The sequence below is a fragment of the Andrena cerasifolii genome, chromosome 3 (assembly GCF_050908995.1).
Source record: "Andrena cerasifolii isolate SP2316 chromosome 3, iyAndCera1_principal, whole genome shotgun sequence".
Classification (NCBI taxonomy): domain Eukaryota; kingdom Metazoa; phylum Arthropoda; class Insecta; order Hymenoptera; family Andrenidae; genus Andrena; species Andrena cerasifolii.
The window spans coordinates 21,191,673-21,213,558 of record NC_135120.1 but is presented as its reverse complement, the minus strand read 5'-3'; the positions used below and the strand labels follow the sequence as shown (position 1 = coordinate 21,213,558).

Sequence of the window (21,886 nt, the reverse complement as noted above, 5' to 3'; positions counted from 1 at the left end):
TAGATCTATAAAATTCACTCTCCGCAAAGTTCACGTTACGCATGTTCATACTATTTGTTTCTCAGGTGTTTGATCCCTGACAATTGACATTTCTATTCGATTATAAATGACGCGTTATTTAAAATACACCATTTGTCAGTAATAGGTGAACGGGATAAATATAACTGATTAAATTCAGCAATAATTTACTAAAATAAATTCAAGCAGAGCTGCCATTTCAATATTACATATGTGATGCATTGAATATTTACTGTAAAAGCAATAATAAGCGAATTATTTCTCGAATCAATATTGATCGAAAACAGTTGCATGGCACACGTTGCTCGCATACGTTACAATATTTTACTAACACCGATAATAATCTAACCTACACCGATAAGCCAAGCCGAAACGGTCGACGATTTCAATCATGAGACTCCTGCCTTGCTTAAACAATGTGTCTTATCGACCGCGGAGGGTACTCTGCGTTTCGAAGCTATCCTCGTTGGAGTTCTTAAGATTTCGGAATCCCGATCTGAGCGAGGATCAAATATTGTCGAAGATGGAAGATCGGGGGGAAGATCCGCAGGAAATTCTCGCCGAGCATCAGATGCAGACCAATTGCGAGAAAAATCTGGCAGCAGTTCTGAAGAAACTCGGTATCAGTTTCCGTATCACGAAAAGGTAAAATAATGAAGAATTTTTGCACCCCACAACGCGTCACCGATACCTCCTATAACGAGTACAAAAGACGAACTAAGAGGCACGGAATTTTATTCGAGTAATGGGTGCTGCAGTGCCGACATAAGTTTTTTTTAACTTTTAATTAAAACGATATTTGTTCGAACAGTTATTAGGCACACCCAAGCAAGATTTTTCACAGATCCGAAGTCGATCGAAACGCGACTGTATTCGCGCGAATAGCCAATGGTGGATGCGGGAAACATAAATTATTCCTCGTTAGTTTTTCGTCGCGAACGTTTAATATGTTGTGTTGATCAGAATCGTGGATGCGGCGAAATGCGTGAATTGGGCGGATCTGGTGATACCAATCGGCGGCGATGGCACGTTCCTGCTTGCATCCAAACTAATTACGGACAACACAAAGCCGGTGTTTGGTATCAATACGATTCTCCCGCCCACAATTAGCTGTTTTATGCTGCCATCGAAGTACGCCGTGGATACCGAGACCATATTTGAAAAACTCCATTCAGGGGAATACACGTTATTGATGCGAAGTCGCATACGTACAGTAATGAATGGGGAGGGACTTTACAGACGACCTTTTCACATACACGAGAAGAGCCGTACAAAAGGAGAGAAAAGAGCCGAGTGGGTGTATTATAGAGAAGTCATCCTCTCTGATCTAAGCTTGTTCTCCCCTGTCAGGAATCAATATGTGCATTTTTATTCGCGACCCCGCGATTCGACGGCTGTAGGGAAATGCATACGCGCGGGGCTCTTTTTTCCTTTCTTTCCTTCTTTTCTTTCTTAGCATTCGCAGTCTTTCAATCTCCACCGTTCTTCCCACAAGCGTGCAACCCGTGGACAGATTTTTTTCTTTTCATTCAAATTCCGACAAATATAAAGAGAGTTTAAAAGGATTACACACGCATTTCGCGTTTTTATCCTAGCAAGCCGTTTTAGAGGAGCAATACAAAGCATCCGAAATTCACCGGCCGAAATAGTGATTCAGCAATCAATCCAACGCTGTTTACCGAACGGAAGAATAGGTTGGATTAAAGATTTACCTAGTTTTGAATGTAAAGGAGTTTTGGGATAGCAAGGGCGTCCGCAGACTTATTTCCAGCGGGAGGGAGGGGGTAACTTTGAAAAATAGTTCGAAAATGTAAAATTGAAATTTAAAATTATTCCCTTTTTTAGTACAAGCTTAATAAAGATTAATTTTTAAAAATAAGCAACTTTTTCTTAAGTCAGGGGGCGACTGCCCCCCTTGTGGACGCCCATGAATGGGATATCTTCCCGAGGACTCGTTTAACAGAGCTTTTACGCGGGGCAATCTATTTCCTTAAGTTTTTAAGTAAGCCACGCGTATCGTCGATTCTGCGTTTTCATAAAGACCGCGATGCTTCTTCATATCGCGGCTGGCCCACTCCGCCGAGCAGCTTTCAAGTTATACGCTCGCCGGGCGTTACAACTTCGGCAGTTATAACTCGCAAATTACAATATCCGCGTAGTGGCGCAAAGAACTTAGCGCAAAGAAGTCGTAACTTCTGAGTTGCGTACGAAATCGCATTGCTATCTTGCAGGGGCGCGATATTAAGTGGGTATTAAATGAAACTAGTTGAAATTCGCAGAGCCCTTGTGCGATCGACGCAGAGGAAGATAGCGGACGCTCTTCAGCCACGTCAGAGAACTTTGCCCTGGCTGGCGTTAAACGAAGTTGAGTTTCCATTCACTTTTCTGGCCCTGCGCGAAATTTCCCCCCCGACGCCAGCGGTGTATATTTAAAGTTAATTAACATTCCGTCCAGGTATTCATGGGCGAGTTTTTGGCAGCGAGGCCGATTACGTTGGTGGTCCGAGTGGAAGATCAGGAGGAGCATAAGATTCGATCCTCTGGCGTATGCGTGTGCACGGGATCAGGCTCTGCATCCTGGTACACGTCTATGAACCGTCAGTCACCTGCTACCATTCAGAGCATCGTTGAAATAGCCACGGGCAGGAAGTTAAATCCGCAGGAAACCAATGAAATGGTGTACAAATACAATCGAACTCTGTCTTACCACCCAGGTAGCTAGATCGAACGGCACTCTTAATAACTGGAGTCAAAGGAACAAGTAGTAATGATCACAGGATCGTTTGTCGAATTAATGGAGATTTTGTAAAATAATATCTGCTGTTCGGGTACATTGCAGAAGATTTACGAGTGACGTACATGATCCGCGAGGTACACCGTGCTGCGCGTTGCGCAAAGTCCAAGTGCTGGATGGACAGGCAAATGTGCGATAGGATCACTGTAAAGTCTTGTGGATTTGACGCTGGCCTCATCATAGACGGAAGCTTATCTTTACCTTTCAACGATGGCACACTTGCTTCCTTTGACATCAGGCCTGAGTTCTCTCTGAAGAACATTATTCTAACGTGATACCTATCTATGCAAGACTTGCGATATTAAAAATCAAATTCTCTGAAGTATCTCGTACCAAAATTTGAATCAATGCAAGCAATCAACTGCGAGTACTTTGCCTTGTAATTGAAACCGTCTGTGCACTGAATTTAAAGAAAAAATATGTGGAATTGTATATGCACTGCGGGACTTAGAAATTTTATTGAGAATAATTTTGCGAGTTGCACACTGATCCATTGTGGAAGAGATCCTGAATTATACGTTGTAATCTAATTGCGTTTTTACTTTATTACGTGATTTACGTGCTGTTCGGTTGATCAATGGCACAATTTCTCTTTTGGGAAGGATAAAAGATCCAAGGAGGCTTTCCCCTTCGCAATCTCCCAGGCCTTGCCGTCGATACAGTCCGATTTCTTATTTATCTCTAATGGAGGAGGCGTGGGGCGAAGTAAGAAATAATTGCGCGGCATTTGTTCCGAAAATGAAGGTAGAGTCCGGAGCCAAGGGATACGCGAAGGGGCGGTTATTCGGTGGCAAAGGGCGGCCTGCTCTTTTTCTACAATAACGAGGAGGGTGAAATACCTTTCCAGCTCCGTTTTCCGTTTCCTTGCAAGGAGGGCAACCTACCGTCCAGACATCCATTAACCCCGTAATTTCGGTTTCGGTTGAACCGCAGACACGCCGACCTTCGAGATCAGGTGTTCATGCTACGTAGCTGTGTACGAATAAACATGCGGGGATGCTCGCACATTCTGGAGTCTGGGGATCTGTATACAGGGTGGTTCGATCGTCCCGTTGAATCAAACGTGTATCTCCATGTTCAAAGTAAACCAACTTGATTGCAGTGAGCGCACCACCGCCACTTTATGATAAAGTGTACTTACGAAATTGGTAATGAGTAGGTGATAATAGTAAAAATGGCAAGAACTTTAGGAACGGAGAAGAATATTTACTCACTAAATACATAGAAAAGAGTACGAGTTTTGTAAAGAATTTTCTCCCGTTCGCAAGTAACTCGAGGCAGCGATTAAACGGAATGTAAAATTTGTTAACTAAAGGCACACCCAGTATACCTACCACTAAGTGCACTGTTTTCGTACTCCTCGGAGCGCAAATTGTGGGTGCTTGAGACACAGGATACTAAGTAAAGCACTCGCTACCGACATTTTCGGGGCAGGCACGTAAAGCAACCGTTGTAAAAGAGTTGGGAAGGTGTAAAAAGTCGGGCTTTATGCGAGCGGACAGAGTGTGCCGAAAACTTTACTGTTATTGAAATCGAAGGCCAGGGAAACCAGCATCTTCGAGTCTGCCAATGGACTCCTTGTAACGTTAACAACATTGTTCTCTAAAACTTCAAGGAGCTTAGCGTTTAAGGAATACCTAAAACAGTTAAGTTCTTCACCTCCACAGTTAGCTTACACCTAATTTCCGACTAGCTTATGGATTACCATTCAAACGTCAAAATTTTTGTCTAAATTAGCGTAATTTTATCAGCTACTAAGATACGAATGTAGTATTATTTTAATCATTCTGCAGTGATAGTTTAGAAATAAGAGTCCATAAGACTTTCACGGAATTTAAGGAGCTGAAAATATATCTGGGTAATCTTTTAACTCGCAGTGCTGCAAAGAAATACAGCAAAAGCAGGCGAAAAGAAGGCACGTGAGCATTAATTAGAGTGAATTCTCAAGAATTGCACAGAGGATCGTTAACTTATTAAGACTGGTTTCCCCGATCGGATGGCTGACACACCAAGAGCGAGTCTCATTAATCCTTGCGGAAGATCCAATCCGTAAGAACAATGGAGGAGATCCACCCCAGACGGTCTCATCGAGGGCAAACAAACGTGCGACTAACCAAGAACAACGGACGACATCGACCAACCCTTTGTACTTCGTAATTGAACGCGCCTGTCTTCTCGGCGGAACTTTTGAACGCTCCCAGCCCCATAAAGACTCGACCGAAGGAAAACGGAGTTGAAAATTTCGCGGCCGTGAGGACCAGAACGTGCTCGTCGTAAATATTCGCCGAGGGCCTAGGAGAGTATCTTGATACAACGTAACGAACAGTTTCGACATTTTTACCCCGTTGGCATTCGAAGCACGAGGCGGCGGGAAATCAATATAGCGTGCACCAGGGTGAGAACTATTGTAACGGGAATCGAAGAAATTAGCAGAGCAAACAAGGAGCTAAGAGGGAACTCGAAAACTCGACCTTCCTGCGGTTTCAATACATACTTAATTGGAATACTGTGTAATATAATATACAAAGTTTGATCAGCAGAGAATGAGGGAATGATTTTAAACTGCGCTCGTTGATCCCGCACACCCCGCCACCCGGACCTCTACATTCTTGCCGCCCTTTAATGAGGCGGTATCGTACCTGGGGCATTTCCAGAACTTTCTGCGAGCTCTAATAACTGAAACGGAATTTAATAAAGCACTGTGCGAACGGCGTAATTGACATTTCGCATTCTATTTGCGTACGTCGCCCAAACGTTCCGCCTGAATGGGCAGTGCCCTCGGTTACAGGAAATTCTGCTCAACTCATCCAGCTTCCGCAGCGTTCGTCAAAGTTACAAATCTAAATATTCGTACGACCCATTTTATTTATTCTGCGAACGTGTCGCGAATGGGGAGCCGCTCGATTCGATATACCGCAGTGCCCGCCATGAGCAAACTCGCGAGAGGACATCGAATACGTTAACGTTGCGTGAAATCGTCGCGACGACAGGACACTCGGAACCACTGAGCTTTTGAAGGGGATGCCTCGGCCCCGATTTAGTTGTCCCCGGGAAAGGGACATTCGAAGCAGTTAATGGATGTTCGGAACCACATAAATTCTTCAATGATAACCGTCGTGCCCGTTTCCTCTTATCCGACGATTTACTTCCTTCGCTGGCGGGCCGGTAATAGTGGTTCCGCGAAATTTATTTGCGGATCCGTGGTGAAACGTTAATTCGAAAAGGTCGGAAGGTAGCTGGAGGATCGTTGAACGAGAGACGGGCGAAATAAAACGGGCAAGAAGGGCAAGAGGAATGGCGGGAAGAGATAGCCGGGCTAGGTGGTAACAAAGAATCGCGATGAGAAAAAGGGAAGAGTAAGGGAAAAACGGAAAGGAACGACGAGGATTTCGTTAACGTCATTTTTTCAGGGCAATGGAAATTCTTTCCACTTTAGCGTATTAAGCCACCTGCGTGCCTGTGTAATTCGATTCACTCTTGCCCCGCATCCCTCTGCGTACGCTACATCGGCTTCGCGCGAACATTTGATGGATATTGTGCTTTGGGGGTTGCAGCGAAATTCGTGATTTTGTTTCTGGCGAGGCCTTAGTGAATTTCGACACTTTTGTACACGTAACGTTCTTTTCTTACAATCCGGCTATAAAGGCTTGAGCTTTTACAGTGACGGATTCAGGAGCCTTTCTTGGAGGGGGTGAAATATGTAAAAGTACATAAGTACATTTTTTAACCTTCTTTTACAAGATTTAAAATTTGCTTGTAATTTATATTTTAATATCTCTATCTGATACTATAACCTAAATAATTAAATTTACATTAACTTTTTGTACAGAATAGTACACAGTGTCATAATATTTTTCTATTTTATCACTCTTGGGGGGGCGATCGCACCTATCGCCACCTCTGGATCCGCCCTTAACAGGACTAGGCAGTCGAAAAATCGATTTTTATTGCATTTTCCGAAACTACTATCTTTTCTCAATAAAATGCCGCTTGGTTTATAGTAAAATTCGCAAAACTGTAGATTTGACAGCTAAAAACGTCAAGCGGCAACATGTGTAGAACATGTGCCATTTCGGCGCAAACCTCTGATATGGTCCGTAAAAATTCGAGACTTTCATAAACAAAATTAAGAAGTCACCGGATTTTTTTATGAAAATCCCGAATTTTTACAGACCATATCAGAGGTTTGCGCCGAAATGACACATGTTCTACACGTCCTGTAATTTTTTAAGCGTACGGAAATTTAATTACAATAATTTTTGGAGAAATGGCGGAGCTTAAAGGGGAAAGTTCTAAAATTTCGAGTCAGTTTAAGGAAAAAATCCATATATTTTGGGGTGGAAAAAATAGTAAAAATAATTTATTTTTCATTTCCGTACGCTTAACTGTAACTATATTAATATAGATTTAAAAAATGCTCTCCTTTTTTTCTCAGATGAACGCAACGTGAATAGAGTGGGAAACCATCAGATCGTGTTCGACGCGTCGCGCTCTAACGGCCACCACTATAACTTGATTAAAACTGTATATTTTATCACACAAAAATTCTAAAATACTGTCCACTGCATGCACATTTAAGCCCTATATCAATAACTTTCCTACGAAGTATGGATATCTAAAAAAAATTCAAAAAAATTTCACTTTTTTCCGAGCTTCAAGGTGTACTTCCCCCGTAAGTTGTTCCTTGCGCTTAAAGCTGTCTTTCTGCCTTTCAGTAGCCAGTTGGGCTCGAAAATACAATTTTTCCGAGCTATGAACGTGTGCACCGTTCATATTGTGTATTCCTTTATTTCCCTTGTGGTTCAGGTGAATTACTGAAGGGTTTGAACTTGGGTATTGCCACAGTTGGATTCTTTGTCAGTGATTGTATTTACTTAAATTATTACGTACGCGAGTAAGACATTTGACTGCTATTTGCGCAGGTCCAAAGACTAAGACCGCAGCTAGCAGGAGGTAAGATAATGGGCGACGAAAAAGAAAGACGTTGGATTACCACCAGCCGGAGACAGGTAGAGCTGTAAAATGGCAATACTTCAAATTCATTTGCGTGACAATCTCCGGTTCCTTCCGCTCGATGAAGCGTCTCCGCCGCGATAAAATCGCAAGTTCGCCCCGTCCAAAACTGGGATGGGTGAAACGAATACGAGCAATTGCAGGCGAGGAAGAGTTGGATGTAAAAGGTAACAGGTAGTGATGGGAATAATGTCGCTACTTGTTCGCAACATTCGAATTCCGAATAAATAATGCAGAACGAAGTATCTCGAGCCACGAATATGTACTACCAAATTTTCTTAAACTAAACTCAAGTAAGTACTAGTATGAAGTGACATTCTTTGCGCGATGTATTATACATATTACAGTATCCATAATGCAGCGCGTAAGTACGTCTTCGACCGTGGTGTCGCTATAAATTACAAGATGTAGCAGAAATTCGGCTTGCAACTTTTATACGATATCACGTAACAAGTGAAAATAATTCAGTGGTATCGCTCCCATTACTAGTAACAGGTACGCGTGAGGAGAGGAGAAGAAAAAGGGGTGAGAAGCGAATCACGAGGAGGGAGAACGAGAGTGGATCTCCCTTGATCTCTTTCGGTCCTTCCGTAGTTCGTTCGCTCCGACGATTTGCCCTCAAAATTCATTGGGTGTGGCGAAAGGGAAATGAGCCTCGCCTCTCTTTCGTTTACCTCCAGTCGTACGTCTTTCTGCTTCCTCTCGTAACAGCCTTCTTCTGGAACAACCCCGTTAACCTGGAAGGGTCGCGCGACCTTCCTGCCAGAACTTATTGCATAATTATAAAGGTTACCACACAGAGATACCAAAACGCCTAATACAACTACGGAATACTGATTGCAATTATTCCTCATTCTCGCAGAATGCGCAGAAACTTGTGCTCCCTTCGTTCTCCCAGAAGATGTAGTTAGAATTTCGTAGCCCTTCCTCCTTCGCACATAAAGGAAAGATGTTCAGAAATTACAGTCTGTAAAATAGCGAGAAAGTCACGTCTGTATCGTAAACTCTGTCCCTGTCGCCCTTAACACCTTTCGCTTCGCATTGATCGCGTCGCCTGCCGATCAAACCGCCATTGTCTTCCCTTTAAACTTTAAACGCTCTCTGTTCTACGTTTCGGTATACACCTGTTTCCATCCCTCTCGCGCTGTTGCCGATTCCACGCGTATCCTCCTCGCGCCCATCATTTGTTTCCCGTTTTCTTCCTTTTTGATCAATTTCCTGCCCCTCCTCCCCCCCCCCCACCGGCCCCTGTGTGCCCTGCCCGCCCCTCTATCCGTTTCTCTTTCATTCGTTGGCTCTCCTTTTGTTTCTGTTTCCGCCGCTGCTGCTCGCTTCTTTCGCCCCGTTCCTTCTCCAACCCTCTTCTCGGTCGCTTCTCTGTGCACCGCTGCCTCTGCGCCTCCAACCCCGCTCCAACCGAGTGTCGTGCACCACGTCGGCGATCGATGCACCTGCCTCCGCATTTGCAAGTTCAGCGGACGAACGGAATCGGTCGAGACGACAAATCGAACGGAATCGGAAATCGCAACGAGCCCGACAAAAGTAACGCGATTCTTCGTCGGCAAACGGAGGGGTGTGGGGGGGGGGTGGAGTGGGGTGGGTTAACGCCGATAGACCACTTTGTTTTGCTGTCTCATCGAAGCGAGACGGAATTCGGTTTACAGCGAGAACCGTCGAGCGGGCGGAGCCGATCGTGTGCAACGATTTTCTTTTTTAGAGAAGTTGAATTATCGGCGACCGAACGCGAGCGGAATTGTACAGAAAGATCCCTCCCGCCACGATCCAGCTTCTTCTTTCCAGTTCGAAGCTAATTGCCGCGGACGCAATTGCTCGAAATCTACTTGAACGTAACGACAATCAACTTATAAGCAGTTAACATCCTAGGAGAAGTCACAGTCTGCCGTATCTGAGCCCTGGAATAACTTGATTCGTTTCAGGACGCGTATCAAAAGTTCGTCGAGTTTCACGGGCTACGATAATATTATCAGTGAGTTAAGGCACCGTCCGAGGCGGGCAATTCCTATTAAAAGATTTCAAAAGCAAGGACTTAAAGGAGACTCTTCTCGAAAGGAGCAGACGGATGGGTGAATTATTGTTGAAGATAGTTGTTCGTTTCTTATTCGCTGAAATTATTAGTAATGGGAACAGTAACCCCTTGCGCCTTCGATTACAAATTCTGTTACGGTAAATACAAAAATTGCAGAGTCCTTGCTCCTTTTCGTACTTTCGAGTCTCTCGAGGTACACGTATCCCTGATATATGCACGAGCTGTTCTACCAGGAACAAAATTAAAAGCCACCTTCTGCAGCGACGAAACGGGAATTATCTTCGGATGCCTCGTTACGCGGCATCGCTACAACGAGCCAATTTATAGCAACTACAGCACCGTTTCGACCAGCGTCCATTCTGGCACTTACATAAATATTATATTCCCCGATAATACCGCGCGCTATAAAGCTCAGCATTAATCACCGAACAAGAAATACCACCCTCTGGCCGGCGTAGACACAAAACGACCACTTATCCACGGGAGGGATGGGGTAGGGCTTTCTCCGTTTCGAAGCCTGCGGCTGTTCCGCAGCCTCGTAAATCGCAAGACGGAAGCCGAACGAGAAAGAGGGGTAAAAAGCTGGGTGTACGGCGGCGGTGAAGGACAGACAGGGAGGAACAAATAAACGGGAAGCACGGGGTAGGAAAAGAGGAGGGAACAAAGTGTAGGAGCGAAGCGGAGGGGGTGAAGTACCTGGAGCTCTTTCAAAAACAGAAAGGGAAGGAACCGGAAGTAAGTTAACGGAGAAGACAGCGAGGTGGTGGCTGGTAGAGGAAAGGGGGTGACAAGAACGCGGGTAGGTGGTGGACGTGGAAGTACGAGAACGTAGAAGAACGGGGAGGAAAGGAAGCCACGATGGACCACCGCTTTTAAAACGCTCCCCGCGGTGAAATAAATTGGCGACGATGTGTTTACACGTGAGGGGGGGGGGAGGTAGGTAAAATTCCTCAAGTGTAGCGAAGCCGCTCAGGAAAGGTGAACGGCGAACTAGTAAAACAGACAGATTTAAACAGCATCGACGTACCCTGACTTTGAGGTGGCTCTCAACGAGATGGCTTGGATCTCATTAACGGTCAGGCTGTTTAATTTTATTTCTGATTAATTCATTTTAAGATCCGAAGGCTCTTCAGGTTTTTAGCTTTAATAAATAAACGTTGAATATGTACAAAGGACTCGAAGGGAATACAAACATTCTTCCTCGTATCAATGCAAAGAACGGTACTGCCGGGGTTGTTGTCAGATATCGAGGGAACTCTGATCACTGAAATTTGTGAAGTGTCTCTAGGACATTCCCGATCGCGTCTTTAGCTGCGTGATAGGTCGTGCTCATTATGCTGCCAATCCTACGAGAAATGCCTTCTGTTAGTTTCCCGATATCGATCAACTCCTTGGCTAATAATCTACGAACTCATCATCTAAAATACCAATTGACTGTGTGTCAATTCTCCTTGCCCAATATTTTATCACGGGGAAGCACCGTGCGTCGCACACTTACTTCTCCTCCACGGAGCTGGAAGGGTTCCTCGACTTCGTCACACCCAAAACGTCAAGGACATCGAACATCGACCAAATCGCCAGCAGGCCAAGGAATATCTTCATCTCGTTTTGCATGTTGTCAGTCTCTTTGCTGTACTCTCAGGACGAGCCACGAATTCAAGCATGATAATGAAATACGTTCAAATGGACATCCTAAATCTCGTTTAAGTATACGTTTGCAGAGCTAGTTTTGAGGATCGGAATCAACGCTGAAATTTGACGTGTAAACTATCGATTACACGGTCTTTTGTTTTGGAATACAAATGTTCTGGGCCAATTGTTTCTATCCTTTTTTCGAAGCACGGAGCAATAATGAATCGGTGACAGATCTTTTCTCCTGCGATTGAGTAGTTGAGTATTTAACCTGTTAACCGGCAAAGACGAGGTGACTCGTCACTAATGTTAAAAAGAATTATGAACAAAGTACCTAATATTACAATTGCTCGTTTAAAGAAGGCAGTTTCATTTAATTGGTTCATTTTTTATTCGGGACATTCATAAAACGTACGATAGCTTGAAATGAAAAATTCAGTACGAATGTTATTTGATCCGCGAACAGCTTCCTCTTTAATTGCACGACCGTAGGCGACCGTTTACAAATGCACAAACACGTGTCAGCCATAAACGCACGAATATTACGTAAAGCAAACGCGGATTCCCACAAACATATTATGTACACGATCAGCGCACCATTCTATGCGAGCATGCCGCTGATGTTCAACACCCGCCATCGCAGACGTACTAATTAAATAGTTAATTGTTACTAGACACACTACCGTGATTGAGCTACTCGTTCCATTATTTCTAGAAATGTTTCATACGTCTCATTTACATTCTCGCCCCACTTTCATAACGAGCCAAAAAATAACAGCGAAAGAATTACGTTCATTAACAAATAGAGGGATTTAAAGCGAGTTATTCGAAAGTCTCTGCATGCTGGAATGTAATGAATATAATTCTAGAATAAAATATATTTCCCCCTCTTCGCCTTCAATTGTAATTAATAATATACTTAACATTAATAACTAGCTTGAAGGAGGAAAAAATTAATGCCTTCTACTTTCAACCAGCAGTATTTAGGTATCACAAAGAAATCCAATTTCAATATTTGCAATAATCACAGCTGGCCTTGCAAATATTAATAGAGTAATAAAATACACTGTGGTTGCAAATTTTTAACGAGTCATGTATATATTGCAGAGTTCAAAATAATAGAGATACACTACTTTCTATTTCTGTGACGCGAAGGTACTAGAAAATTATGAGGTAAGGTGAATGCCCCAATTTCTGCTGATTTAAGAGGTAACTCGTCATAAAGACGGTGTAAAAAATTTGTTCGTGATCAAAATTTGCAAAGTAAATGAGTAATTCTTTAATAATAAATCAACCAATTCACAACCCATTTAAGAAAAATATTTCAAGATGTTTAACTATTAGTAATTTGTAATTAAATATATAATGCTCTAAATGTCTGTATTTCTGCTAATGAAAAACAGCGATGTATTATTTTTTTGCAACTATAGTACAAACGTAACGCATATAATAATAAGAAAAATACGAAATGGGTAAAAATGGGGACATGAGCAGAAATTGGGGCATTCACCTTAGATCGGTTAATAAATGAGTAAACGGTAACATTTTATGGTTGAATTTATCGAGGAGAACTCGACGAAGTCGCAGATAATTCTTGCGAGAAATACCGTGCTTTTGGACACCGAACTAAAGATCTCGTTGCGGCGGTATCGCGGTGTAAATAACGGAGCTGCGATATAACTAACGAGTTGTAACTAATTTGGATCCACGGTGGATAAACCAAATGTCAAAGGGATTCGTTAAAAAGTCTGTCAAAGCGTTTTCGAACGGATTCATTCACTTTGTGGTAGGTCGAACGCGATTGCTTCGCGTTCCCACTAGAACGATTTGTATATTTCCCACGCAAATGTTCATTAATACCTATATCCTTTATTGCGAGAACGAAAGAAATTCATACTCAAAACTGACGCAAAAGATACATGAACCTGTATCTCTATTCGCTAAATCGTGCATTTGATTAATACAAAAAACGCTTTGTGTGAGATCGAAATTAACAGTCGTCCGCAGATGAACAATACTATTACGAGTTCCACGACCTTAGAACTGCTTAAGAGTATAATTCGTAATCTCCATTAATCAAACCTACATATAAAATCTCGAAGCTTTAAAGATCATCTTATTAGCAACCCCAACATTGAAGCAGATTTCAGTGAATAAAAATTCAATCTCGTGAAAGTGAATGATTCTTAAAAGAAATTTTTTAATCACATATTCTTGCTAAACTACAATATAATCTCTGTTGCATACTTATTTACTGGTATCAATCAGTTCTGTGCATCGCTAATATCTTTATCAAGCGGTAGAAATTGTCTGTGTAACATGCATCTGAAGTCGAGGAATTAATTTTATCGCCGATTAAGGCAATGCATGTATCACCGTGAGAAACACGTTCCTCCGCGGTAGTTGGAACAGATGACGTTCGTTGACGACCATCGCTAACAAACTTCCAACCCGTTCCGTGTGCCATGGCCGCTGTTGGTCTTGACCGTTGATCGATGTCGTGCAAATTTACAAAGAGAGCTAGACCGTGCAAGTTATTTACGCGATTACGTAAGCGGCGCGAATCCAATCTCGGAAGTAACCAGTAGAGGTGAACACGGTGTAGGAGTGGTAATCACATTTGTTATCCTTGACTGGACTGACACTGACAATTCCACGCAGGTACCAAGTTCCATCCGTGTCGAAGCAGAGGCCACCGCCGCTATCCCCTTCGCAGAGGCTCGAGCCTATCAATTAAGCGATTCATTAACAAAAACAGCACAGTTAGTTCGCGAGGTTTAACAGAATTCATTTTGAATGTTCATTATGGGAACGGAATTAAATCGACAGAGTATTAATTAAGCTAACACCAGTGTTGCAAAATTGGCAGGAAGAAAAAAGATGTTATGATTCCAGTGATGCGCTGCAATTGCAGTAAAGTTTCCTGCTACATACAATCGTGAATACTATAGATAATAAATTACTTATGCCACTGAATCTTATCTTCGTTATGCAGATTAAGATATTCTCAGAAGCCGCCAACGAGAATTTAATTCCACACACGTAAATGCTGATAAATGAAAGCAATAGAATGGCGTATCTAAAATCATTTATGTGGGCTGTGTAGAAAAACAGATGCAAGACAAATGATTTCCGAGAATCATTCATACAGGGAACACTGTTGGGAGATAGGAATCTTGATAACCGTGATAATTAAAGGAATGAAGCGATTAAGAGCCTTGCGTCATTTCAACAATATCCTTTCCTCCTGGCATATGAATTTCACTTATCGTTCATCTGCGTCGACTCACCATTTAATCGACCAGCGCAGAATTTGTCGGACGTGATGTACCCTCGGAAATCATCGGGCACCACGGACAAGCATTGATTATAGGGCACGAAGGGCATGGTCAGCTCCTGCAGGCTCTCGCTTGGCTCGCCCGTGATCGTCTTACCCCATCCGGCCGACTGCAATTAAAGACACGCTGAACGAAACCGATCCACCTGCTCCGTGAGCGGTCCATTCCCGCGGCGATGGGGGCGAGAAAAGCGAAGCTTCGCACGGGCGAATTAATTACAGGGAATAGAAAACATGGCGGCGCGAGGAGTAGGAATTAATTACGGAAACATAATCCGACGTGACTTAATTAGCCAGCTGAAACCGGTCGTTGAACGGGAAGGGAAGCTAAAAAGCCCGGAAGTCCGTCGGGAAAGACGGGTATAGCGACGATGGAGCAGCGGGTGAAATTAATCAAAATACGGTCAGCACGCCCGTCTGCTCGGTGTCTTTAATTAATGCACCTCACCTTGCCACTCTGGCCCGCTTGCAGCTGGCTCCTCGCGTAGACGTTGTCCCAGTCTATGCAGATCGGTCGCACCAGCGCGGTTAATTCGAAGGGCGAGGCCAATTTGATCAGGGCTATGTCTTCGGCGAAATTCGCCCTAGCACCTATGTACCTCTCTGGCAACGTGATCTCGGACACCGACGACTTCTGCACGTAATTTTCGTGGGCGTTCCAATCGCGATAGTGCTTCCCGGCTGCCACGGCGAAATGCGATTTGTCGCGGGCTTTATTGTACACCTCGTCGTAGAAACAATGGGCGGCTGGTGGAAAAGGCGTTTGATAGCGTCGCGCTAATAGTAATTGTCCAGGATGCGCGCATTTTTAATTATATTACAGATATTACGCCTGCAGCCTTATTTCTCGTATTAAAGTTATGGATCAGGTGCTCCACTAGCTGCTCTTATTCTCTTATATGTACAATATAATTAAAAATAACAATACCGTGGAAAGATGGAGAACGTGGAATGTTCAGAAGTTAAGTTTAATATAAGCATTATTAAGGATTCTGTTATAACGAAAAGCTGTCGACAATGAATTTTTCTAATGTCTCTGCAATTTCTTAATCTCCTTGAAAAATTATCTGTATTAAAGGGATGAAAGAGATGGTAGGTATGGAATATATGATACGTCGCGCAACAATTAATTTCTTAAAAAAAAAATTACCTGATACGACGAGATTGTTGCTTATAAGAGAGCCTCCGCATATTTGCTCGTACGCGTTATCTGCTTTTTTATTGTATATACCGACGTGCCATGGAAATAACCCGAGCTTTGCCTCGAATCCATTCACGACCAGCGTGTTACCCTGTGAAATGGGTATTCCACACTCTGGCGGAGAACAACATGTTAAATTAGAAGCACAATGGGGCAGAAGCTTGTATTAAATTACATCTACGCGGCAATTTTATTAAATTAACAGTATTTGAAACGAAAGGGACACTGATTTGCGAACTTCACGCTCTTTACATCTGGGAAAGAAATTCTTTATGATTTCAATAGTAGCCGCATAAATATCTCGATCAAAAATGAATTTAACAAGAAAGTTTCACCTATTTAAAAACAGAATCCTTCTGTATTACTCTACCATATTCAAGAAGGCGTACAATTAATAAAAAGAAAACAGAACTCTGAGTTCTTCTGTGACTCTGCTGTATCAAAATCTAATAGCACACTGTGAACAATATTATTATCACCTGGAAGGCAGCGAAAAATATAACGGTCCCATTCGCCATTTTGGAGACAAGTAACCGTGCGATATCCCGGGTCGTTCGTCACGGCTAATTTGTAGGACGATTTGCACGACAAAGTCGCCACTGTTCCCGGCTTAACTCGTTCGGTGCAAGACACTTCGTCTCCCTTGTAGGCGCATAAAATATTCACCGTGGTACTGCTCAGGGCAGGGCAGGTTTCTAGTGGAATAACATTTCGAAAAATAAAAGATATTGGTAAAAACGTACGTAAGTAAACAGATAGGTACTTCTACTGCGCGAAAAAGCTTGCAAAGACATCTCAAGACGCGTGGCCATACAAATGGAAAACTTGAGGATCAAAACCACAAAACTACCTTCCTTTCCTCCTCAATCATCGATCATTTCTTTCGCATATCTTACTTCCAGTGCCGGATTTAAAGGGACTAGGCATTTGAAAAATTGATTTTTTATTGCATTTTCTGAAAGTCCTATCTTATCTGAATAAAATGTCGCTTGGTTTATATTAAAATTCGCAAAATTGTAGATTTGGCAGCTAAAAGGGTCTTAAACTTTAAACGCGATTTTCTCGAATCTTTTTTTCTCTTGGTTTTCGGCTAGTTGCGAACGAACGGAGGTTCAGATCGACTTGAAAAAGTTACAGGATGTGTAAAGCATGTGCCATTTCGCGGCAAACCTCTGATATAGTCCGTAGAAATTCTAGATTTTCATCAAAAAATTAAATAGTCGCGGAATTTTAATATAAACTAAGCGGCATTTTATTCTGAAAAGACAGTACTTCCGGATAATGCAATAAAAAAATCGATTTCTCGACTGCCTAGTCCGCTTAAAGGAAAAGGCCCAGGTAGCAAACGCCCTGAGGGGCCCTTTTTCAGAACAATGAAGTGGTGTTTTACCAAAAAAAAGACGTTCTAAGTGTACAGAAAAGTACAGGACAGAAATATAGTGTTTGGATAAAATCATAATTTTTTTTAAAATAGGACCCTAGGGGCCTTCTAGACAGGGGCCCCAGGCGATAACTGCTCATCGGCAGCCCGTTAAATCCGCCACCGATTATTTCGTAACTCAACGCCACGTGTCCAACCGAATGAACAAACAGCGACAGAAGTTTCGACCTCGGAGCTTCCAAAATGCTCGCATACTAATTTCAGAACCTCCTGAGATGTCTGCGTTGTCTTTGACGCATAAAGGTCTGCGCACACATATCCGTTCCGTGTCAGTTCCGTATCCGTCGTGCCAGTGGTAAGAAGAAAGCCCCTCTTCTTCTTACCACTGACACGACGGACACGGAACTGATACGGAACTGACACGTGTGCGCAGACCTTTATCATTTCTATCGACTTCTGGAAATATGTCGTTAAATTGACTCACTCAGACACGAAGGTTGGTTGTGCCATGTGTCGTTGACGCAAATGGAAACGGTGCTTCCGTGCAAAATGTAATTGCCCCGACAGGTGTAAGTCAGAATGCTGTTTCTGGGAACTTTATCTCCAGAACGCTTCGAGCAAGGTTTACCGCAACCGCCTAGTTCGTAACTTCCACCTTCGGGTTGTTCGGGAAGGACGCATCCCGCTTCGTTCTCCGGTTTTCTGCGATGTCCGGCGCGAATAATTAACGGCGCCGTAATTAAACGCGGGCAAATAAGAGAATAATTGAATTCATTACGGCCGCGGCTACTTTCTTAGCCGCTCGCTGCGCCGGCATTCGTTTACGCGAGCCACTTGGAAAGTTTCCGCGGAAGCAGCAGTTCCGCGAATCGTGCGGCATTGTTCGCTCGTGGCCGTTATTTTATTTTATCTTTCCTTCTTGTTCTTTTTCTTTTTCCATTTTTTTTTTTTTATAAATGCAAGAGTTAACTTACGTGACGCAGCCGTACTCGTCGCTTGAATCGCGACAATCGAATTTGTTGTCGCACCTCACGGTCCCCGGCAAACATTCATTGCTCCCACAACGGAATTCGTTTTTCCTGTTTTTGAAATGACAACGAACGTTGATTACGCGTTTGGAGACGCTGTGCGCACGGCGTTCCTTGATTGCCGCATTTCATTCGCGCGGGACCACCGCGGCAGAAGTGAAACGATTTCGTCGGGGAATTTGTTTTAAACGAACCTTTCATTCTCTAACTTGTCTCCGCCGATTTTCCAACAGATTTCCCATTGTTTTCCATCGAATCTCTCTTACGATCGCTATCATACAATTTGATTTCAAAGTGGAATCTTATATAAGATTCAAAGACGAAACGATCACTTGCTGGTCCGCGTTTGAAGTCTGCGGTGTTAAACTTAAAAAAAAATGTACCATCCACAAACCTATCCCTTCGAGCAGAATTTATTTCAAAATCTGAAATTGCTTCGCGCGTTGTAACGCGTTGCCGATGTCAAACACGTTTCGCGTGTCGCTTGACATAAAGCAGAATTAAGTGGTTGGTTCCATTGTCATTTTCGTATCGTGTTTCTATCAGTAGCCTCACTCGATCGTGTTCGACAATTTTTATTTAACGCAGAATTCATTAGAACAACCCGAATGCACGATTCATTCCACATAGCAGCTACTTCGATCGTTGGACACGCGTTTTCGAAAAGGCAACGATGCAACAGATATCGTGTCGCGTTCGATCATTCTACGCTCTATCGTTGGCGCATCTGCCGTCCATTATGCCTATTCATCTGATTAACACTAATTTTCCGAGTTACAAATCACGGATTTCTGCCATCAACGAGCGCGTACTTGGTGTAGCAGCTTTGCGCAGGTTATTAGCATCGAACTCACGGTGGCTCATTAATTTACCAGTCGGTGTTCCACTTAGGGATTGCAAAATTACCGAATTTTTCAATTACCGGTAATTCGGTAAAATTTTCAATCAAAACCGGTTTACCGATAATTTACCGGTATTTTTTAAGGTATTGAAAATATAAGGGTAAACATTACAAAAAAACTTTTTTTAACTCTAATCGAGCATTATAAAAAATATATGGAAATAAAACTATTCTGAACATAAAATATAAAATGATATAACACAAAATAGATATATTTGTGTAACTATTGACAACACTTATTAATATGGATCGTCACCACGAAAATAATGAAAAGAATCTTAACTTACATACGTAATTAAATATTTTTTATTTAGCAATTCTTTTTATCAAATAAGCACGCAAAAACATACCTAATTCGTCTAAACTTTGGTCTCCTGATCGCTGCCTAATTTTTGTACAAAATAATCCAGCCACGGATAAAGCGCTCTCAGATTCTACATTTGTTGGCCGGGTAGGCATTAAGAAATCATATGCGATTCATAGTATATATTTTCTCCTTACTTTTTCTACTTGAAAATACGTCCATTTTTTCATGACTGATTCAGATTCTTAGTTTTCTTTTGGATCAGAGTTGGTTCCTCATGAGATACTTCGGCTTTCGTCTTTATTAGTAATTGAAGTGTTTTTTTTACTGATAACGTAGTAGATGTCGATGGAATTAATGAACGCATATATGCTATATATTTCTATATGTAATTTATCGAATTACCGGTAAAAATTTGGCGAATTACCGGTAAAAATTTTATGGTATTTCTCGCGATTTGCAATCCCTAGTTCCACTCGACGTACTATTAACACGGTTATTTAAATCATACCAATCGAAGATTTTACAGAATTTGTTAAGTCATAGGTATCTTAATTAAATGCCCTATTACCACAAAGAATCTCCGCCTGCTAAACTTTCACCGCGATCTTACATCCCATCTCCGTTCAATTATTAATTCAATATCCCCTTACTTGCAACTCTGCCCTTTGTCTTCTGGTGGACGGGCGGAACTTCCCGTTTTGTCGTCATCTACCCTGTCAATTATAGATGGCTTTCCTCCGGTGTTATCTGGTTTGCCGTCCCAAGAAGGCCCATTATCGTATTCGTTGTAATTCGGTTTCCCCTTCCCCGGTTTATTCAACCCTGGAGGGCCGTCACCGCTCAAACCTGGAGGACCGCCGCCTGCTAGTCCTGGCGGCACACCGCCTGGAGGGCCTTTGTTGTGATTCCCCTGTCCAGTGAATTTGTTGTTTCCGCGACCAGGGGACTGGTAATAGTTCTGCGGGCGAGCCCATGGTGGATCTGCTCTTCTTCTCACGCGAACGTCTGCTTCATTGGGCACTAACCAGATAAGAATTATTGCAGCGGGACAATGAACTCTTAGGCGCCATCGCGAGGAAGTTATTGTGTCGTTTCGCGGTGCAATCGGTTCCGTCACGCGAGTCCTTCCGGGAGGGATATGAGTTACTTGTGCGTACGTGGACATTGTGGGCAAGCTAGCAAGTTCCAATAGGAAATAACAGCGAAGCAAATGGGTGGATGTAATTACGAATGGTACAAGTTACACATGCAGAGATTGCCCTTCAACAGCAGGATCCACGAAGATATTTGAGACGATTTTTCTAAAAGTACGAAGTTAAGCTACGTACAAGTATCTTATTGTGGCGCACTGCAGAATTATTTGACGCGGAGGCGAGACCAAACTAATTACAAGTTTCTTCAAACGTTATTATTCATGATTCGTCCCCCGAAAAGGCTGCAAACTCGGTTTTCAAAAAATAGTAAACTACATGGGCTATGCCGCGGAGGGAAGATACTTTCGGAAGATAAGAAATTCACCACTTCCCGCTTCTCGGGCGCTTAAACTTCCAAATAGATCCCGCTAACGAGCGAAACTTCGTTCGGACCCCGAACACGTCGCGAACTCTCAAGTCCCATCCCTGCGCCGCGTCACTTCGTGCACCCGTTCCATTTCTTTTCGTTCGCCTCCCGTTCCTCGATCAGAGGCCAGCCACGAAAATCGAGCACATAATGAAGGCTACTCACGCGACGCCACTAAAACCGCCAACGAGAAGGCCACCGACAGTGCAGCGCGTGCGTCCATAACTGCGCCGTTCCCGTCACACCATCGCAGTGATCACAGGCCGTTGATAGGCGTCGAATGACTGACCCGCGACGAGACAGTAGCTGGATGCGTAGCTCGTCGACGAGCTCCTGGAGTGCCCCTCGATAACCCTGGGCTATTATTCCGCGAAGCGACGAAAACGTCCGCGACGGATAAGGCGAAACCGGTTGGATCTACAAACCGAAACGATCGAAAGGGCTTTGCGTTAATGCCCGAAGATATCCTTGAAGAGTAAACTGTACAACGAGCATGAACGCGTGTCAGTGCTGTGAAACTGGGAAGGGATGTGGCCGAAAGCAACTAAAAGATCGGGGAACAAGTTCAGCCTTGAGGATCGCTCGCACCACGTGCCTTCGAAGAAGTTTTATCATTGCCTCCGTGGAATCGAATATTTTTTGGGAAACTCTGCTGTTTCTAAGAAAG

General features: G+C 43.2%; 2 protein-coding genes and 1 long non-coding RNA gene across 3 annotated transcripts; 1 reads left to right on the top strand and 2 right to left on the bottom strand.

The window, feature by feature from the left end:
* The first annotated feature begins 923 nt into the window (after nucleotides 1-923).
* Nucleotides 924-3,116, top strand: LOC143367422 (NAD kinase 2, mitochondrial). The gene is made up of 4 exons (XM_076809220.1): nucleotides 924-1,311; nucleotides 2,298-2,382; nucleotides 2,474-2,732; nucleotides 2,858-3,116. The coding sequence occupies exons 1-4, from the start codon at nucleotides 1,136-1,138 to the stop codon at nucleotides 3,085-3,087; spliced, it is 750 nt and encodes a 249-aa protein (XP_076665335.1). The 5' UTR covers nucleotides 924-1,135; the 3' UTR covers nucleotides 3,088-3,116.
* Nucleotides 3,117-10,984: 7,868 nt separating this feature from the next.
* LOC143366770 (uncharacterized) lies at nucleotides 10,985-11,807 on the bottom strand. The gene is made up of 2 exons (XR_013084807.1): nucleotides 11,371-11,807; nucleotides 10,985-11,218 (listed from the first exon to the last, which is right to left on the bottom strand). It is a non-coding gene; the product is annotated as an uncharacterized LOC143366770 (long non-coding RNA).
* A 1,885-nt stretch (nucleotides 11,808-13,692) lies between these two features.
* Nucleotides 13,693-21,583, bottom strand: LOC143366735 (modular serine protease-like). The gene is made up of 9 exons (XM_076808058.1): nucleotides 21,385-21,583; nucleotides 20,310-20,679; nucleotides 18,398-18,502; nucleotides 17,908-18,125; nucleotides 16,522-16,737; nucleotides 15,992-16,156; nucleotides 15,290-15,588; nucleotides 14,795-14,951; nucleotides 13,693-14,230 (listed from the first exon to the last, which is right to left on the bottom strand). Exons 1-9 carry the CDS (start codon nucleotides 21,440-21,442, stop codon nucleotides 14,043-14,045), a joined length of 1,776 nt encoding a protein of 591 aa, XP_076664173.1. The 5' UTR covers nucleotides 21,443-21,583; the 3' UTR covers nucleotides 13,693-14,042.
* Between the last annotated feature and the right edge of the window lie 303 nt (nucleotides 21,584-21,886).

Excerpts from the sequence above, each read along its gene's own strand:
- LOC143367422 (XM_076809220.1), top strand. The coding sequence starts at position 1,136 with ATGCTGCCATCGAAGTACGCCGTGGATACCGAGACCATATTTGAAAAA. Across the intron at positions 1,312-2,297 it reads AAAGGAGAGAAAAGAGCCGA|AGCCCTTGTGCGATCGACGC; the intron begins GTGGGTGTATTA and ends TGAAATTCGCAG. Across the intron at positions 2,733-2,857 it reads AACTCTGTCTTACCACCCAG|AAGATTTACGAGTGACGTAC; the intron begins GTAGCTAGATCG and ends GGTACATTGCAG.
- LOC143366735 (XM_076808058.1), bottom strand. The coding sequence starts at position 21,442 with ATGGACGCACGCGCTGCACTGTCGGTGGCCTTCTCGTTGGCGGTTTTA. Across the intron at positions 16,738-17,907 it reads CAACCAACCTTCGTGTCTGA|AAACCTGCCCTGCCCTGAGC; the intron begins GTGAGTCAATTT and ends TTATTCCACTAG. Across the intron at positions 14,231-14,794 it reads CTGCGCTGGTCGATTAAATG|GCTCGAGCCTCTGCGAAGGG; the intron begins GTGAGTCGACGC and ends CTTAATTGATAG.